Source organism: Sprattus sprattus, assembly GCF_963457725.1.
Source record: "Sprattus sprattus genome assembly, chromosome: 5".
Taxonomy (NCBI): Eukaryota; Metazoa; Chordata; class Actinopteri; order Clupeiformes; family Clupeidae; genus Sprattus; species Sprattus sprattus.
This window is the reverse complement of record NC_137924.1, coordinates 34,806,505-34,811,504: the sequence shown is the minus strand read 5'-3', so window position 1 is coordinate 34,811,504 and position 5,000 is coordinate 34,806,505. Positions and strand designations below refer to the sequence as shown.

General features: G+C 47.4%; 1 protein-coding gene across 1 annotated transcript in view; it reads right to left on the bottom strand.

The window, feature by feature from the left end:
• kiaa0825 (KIAA0825 ortholog) overlaps nt 1–5,000 on the bottom strand; it is a gene marked incomplete at its 5' end in the record, with an annotated part of 124,456 nt that overhangs the window by 76,127 nt on the left and 43,329 nt on the right. Inside the window, 3 exons of the mRNA XM_080839786.1 lie at nt 764–1,175; nt 1,630–1,842; nt 3,516–3,695. Coding sequence (XP_080695912.1) covers nt 764–1,175; nt 1,630–1,842; nt 3,516–3,695 — 805 coding nt within the window. The remainder of the gene's footprint in view (nt 1–763; nt 1,176–1,629; nt 1,843–3,515; nt 3,696–5,000) is intronic.

Below are 5,000 nucleotides of genomic sequence, written 5' to 3'. Positions count from 1 at the left end.
TCTCACGCTTGTCACAGATGACATGTGTCCATCTCAAAGACATGGGATATGCACTCAATATTCCTGCCAATCCCACTCCAATTTCAACCCCAACATTACTCCATACCTCAATGTCATTCACTTGGACCCTTCAGTTCAATTAATTTGACCAAATCTGTATGATTCATTTGACCAAATCAGTATGATTCATTTGATCAAATCTGTGTGATTCATTTGATCAAATCTGTGTGATTCATTTGACCAAATCTGTATGATTCATTTGACCAAATCAGTATGATTCATTTGACCAAATCTGTGTGATTCATTTGACCAAATCTGTATGATTCATTTGACCAAATCAGTGTGATTCATCTGACCAAATCTGTATGATTAATTTGATCAAATCTGTGTGATTCATTTGACCAAATCTGTATGATTCATTTGACCAAATCAGTATGATTCATTTGACCAAATCTGTGTGATTCATTTGACCAAATCTGTATGATTCATTTGACCAAATCAGTGTGATTCATCTGACCAAATCTGTATGATTAATTTGACCAAATCAGTGTGATTCATCTGACCAAATCTGTATGATTAATTTGCACTCTTACTTACATGTTTGATTACACAAACAGTGCCTGATTCATTTAGGCCACCTAACCCTATTCATTTAACTGATTTCATGTGACTCACTGACTAACAGCATCTGATTCCTTTGACCAACCCAAGCGTCTGATTCTATGCACCCAGGCGACTCCCATGATGATGGCCCTCCACTGACCTCTTGCAGCAGAGTTTGCGGGCCTTGTGCAGCTGGATGGAGATCCACTTGGGCCGGCGCTCCTCCAGGCCCTGCAGCACCATGTGCACGGCGGGCTTGGGCACGCCCCTCTGCTGACCCACGCTGGCCTGCAGGCACTCAGACAGCAGGGCCAGACGCTCCTTGGCCCCGCGCTCCAGCGGCTGGGCAGCCAGCCTCTCCAGGGCCTCTCCGTCCTCCAGGCCCTGACACAGCCGCGTGAGCAGCGCCCACAGGAGCAGACCGGTGGGCCTCAGCTGCCGTGCGTGCTGGGGGAGACGCTTCTCGGCGAACACGAAGAGGAAGCGCACGGGCAGGGGCAGGGAGGCCACCACCGAGGGCAGGTTGGAGAAGATGAAGGACAGAGCCTGCATGGCCACACATTTACCAGAGTCTGTGAGGGTGAGAGAAAGAAAGAGAGAGAGAGAGAGAGAGAGAGAGAGAGAGAGAGAGAGAGAGAGAGAGAGAGCGAGAGAGAGAGAGAAAGAGAAAGAGAGAGAAAGAGAGAGAGAGACAGAGAGAGAGAGAGAGAGATAGAGAGAGAAAGAGAGAGAAAGAGAGAGAGAGACAGAGAGAGAGATGGTGAGAGAGACAGAAAGAGAGAGGGAGAGATAGATAGATAGATAGATAGATAGATAGATAGATAGATAGATAGAGAGAGAGAGAGAAAGAGAGTTTGTCTATAGATTGTCTACAGCTTAAACCAAATATGTTGGACAAAATCCAAACAATCTGAGCACATCAAATGAACAGTAAGCTAAGCTATTCTATCATCAAATCACCACACATTTCAAATGAAAAGTGCTGACTACATCAACACAGATCATGAGCATCTCAGCTGTGCCTACTCTTGCTGGTGTCTTTTCCCCTGGCATCATGGGGGATGTAGTTCCACACTTTGGGGACTTTGCTTAGCAGGCACTCTGGGGCCTCCTGCTGCAGCAGGGAGCCGGGCAGGTCCTCTGAGGATTGCACTATGTTGAGCAGCTGACGCAGGAGGGTGTCTGCGGGCCGCGACACCATGGCTCTGATGCAGCGCAGCATGACCGGCTCCTGCCTACCTGAGTCTGTCACACACACACACACACACACACACACACACACACACACACACAGGAAGAGGAAGTAGACACAGTGATGTCACACACACACACAGGAAGTGGAAGTAGACACAGTGATGTCACACAAACACAGGAAGAGGAAGTAGACACAGTGATGTCACACACAAACACACACAGGAAGAGGAAGTAGACACAGTGATGTCACACACAGACACACACACACACACAGGCAGAGGAAGTAGACACAGTGATGTCACACACACAGGAAGAGGAAGTAGACACAGTGATGGAGGAGAGTCAGTCAGGAAGTGACTTACTGTAGTCACTGAGCCTGCTGGGGCAAACAGGCTCTCATTAAATCTTCTGGAATAGACTTAGTCACTGAATAAGTTAGCCTAACGCTAGTGACATAGCAAGCATACATTTGCACATAATTGGGTTTGTCGGATGCAAGGGAACAAGTTCTGTTAATGAAGTCTGAATGTCTATTTTTACACATTTTCAAATGAGACATATTTTTGCGGGAGACCCTGACAATTAAACAGCGCTCCACAGCTCCATAATCACTTCCTGACTCATTTCATCAACCAGTGCTGACGATAACAACAGCACTCAGACAGCATCCCTGACACCCTCAACTGCCTCTTCAGACATCACCAAAATAAAAAAAATCCAATCCTACCCAATCCAATACAAATTCCCAACCATATCTTGTTTTGGGAGAAGGCCAAACATGAAATACCACTCTAGTTGTCTGCTAGGGAGGTGCTTGGCTGGCCGGACGGCAATTAGCCTCGTTATGGCCACCAGGGCCGGCAAGTGCTTGCTGAGAACTCTCTCTCTCTCTCGCTCCACACACACACACACACAACAGCACCATCTCTCTCTTCCCCCCAATCTCCACCCACCCCCCCCCCACCTCCCACACTCCCTCCGCCATACCCCTCTCATTGCCGTAATTTATGCTCCAGTAATTACCCCTGGCGTGTAATAAAGAGACACACAAACACACAAAACGGCTCCGTCTCCACAGGAGCTCCGATTAAAAAGCTCCCAAATCAAAGCCCTCCTCAAACAGGAAGTGTCAGGATATAATTGCAACCTCTGTTTCGCAATGCCAAAATCAATGTGCTACCATTAGTTCAACAGCAAGATTCATGTCGGGCCCTTTTTTTTCACGCGAGAGGATGTTGCTGTTGTTCGTGGGAACGTATGAAAAATGGAAATGTAAGTAAACAAGTGATCAGAGACAGCTGAGGGTTTAATTACGACTTTATGATTCATGAGATGCTTGCTGCAGTGCTTTGAAAGCTGTTTTTCAGCCTTGGTGGTCAGCCTCTGCAATTACGCACACAGACTACAATGCTAATGATTCGTTTTCAACAACTGTGCTGTTGTCTGTTACTTTCTTCCTTGAGGACATGACGATGACATGTGGATACCTCCCAAGTTCTGCCGACTAATCATACAAAGATTATTTAGAATAAATCAGCACTACACTACACAACTACACTACACTGGTCGCATGAAGCTATGCAGAACTCACATTAGAGGCTGTCTGTACAAGAACAACTTGAAAACTTTGAACATTTGAACTTTGATCTCTGTATGTTCATAACATATTATGCATGGAACATGGTAATGCATGTGATGACTACTGTGTCTGGCGGTACCTGTGGGGTTGTACAGGTGGTCCCAGAGCTGGGTCTTGTTGAGGTAGGGCTCCAGCACCAGGGTCAGGACCCTTGGCACCTTGCTCAGCGAGGCCAGCACAGATACCACGGCCTCCAGGAAGCGATCGACGGCCTCCTGGCTCTCAGGAGGGACCTCCGCAGGCTCCTCTGCAAACAGATCTGTGGAGGTATTTCAGAGATACATCTACATTGCATTCCCAGTGTGTTCAAACAGTGATAGAGCTCAATAGGGGTGGACATGAACTTGTATGCTGTCTGCAGGGACGTTTCTGGTGTCTAGGAACTGGTATGACAGATTAACTCCAGAAGGTACGCCACTGGAACGGACGCAGAAGAAAGCATTCTGATTACACAAGCCAGCCTGACAAAGGAAAAATATAAACTCCACTGCTGCAAGGTGAAAAAGAAATATAGAGAAAAATTAAAACCCTGCCACAGAGAGATGGAGAGAGAGAGAGAGAGTGAGAGAGCGAGAGAGAGAGAGCGAGAGAGAGAGAGAGAGAGAGAGAGAGAGAGAGAGAGAGAGAGAGAGAGAGAGAGAGAGAGTCGACCTCAAGGACGCCATGTGCGCTGAAGAGGAAGTGTCAAGGCTGTTGTAATTGAAAAGACGGTAACAAGGTAACAAAAGCTCAGAGATGTGGGGGGAAAGACAGGCTGTCGCTCTACATACACATCCAGGCAGCAAGGGCAGAGAGGCTGCAAAGAAGATGGTTGCTTAGAAAGTGTCCTTGCAGGGAAAAGAGAAAGAGAGAGAGAGAGAGAGAGAGAGAGAGAGAGAGAGAGAGAGAGAGAGAGAGAGAGAGAGAGAGGTCTGTATGGGTTTTGCATGGCATACTTGGCCATGAGCCCAAGTCCATGGCATGTGTCAGTCTCTGTGTCAGTGTGTGTGTGTGTGTGTGTGTGTGTGTGTGTGTGTGTGTGTGTGTGTGTGTGTGTGTGTGTGTGTAGGAGATGACAGACATTTGAATGGACCAGCAAACTCAAGGAGGCAGTCTATGAGGCCCCTGGTGATGGGAGCCAGGAAGAGGGGCGGTGTCTGCACCTCAGGCTTTGATAAATGTTGGGCTGTTTTAAAATGACAGGCCCAAATTACCTGGCCGCATTAAAGGGACGTGGCCGCCTAATCTCCGTTGGCCTAATAGGAGACCTGGAACCTGTTTAGTCAGCCAAACTCTGATGGGAATTGATTTTCTTTGGGGGAACAACAAAAAAGTGTCCCCTGAAATAAATATATAAATGGTCAAAGATCCTTTGACCTGCAATCACTCCATTAGACTACATTATGGGGACAACGCTGCTGTAATGTATTCTGTCTCTCGGGTAATTGCATATTACGGGGAAGCAACACATGACGGAGAGAACAGAGGGCTGGTCGGGAGGAGAGGAGAAAGGGATAGAGAGGTCCAGGGAAAAGAGTGCAGGTGAACAGAGCCCAAGGAGGAACTGAGCTGCTATGCACTTGGG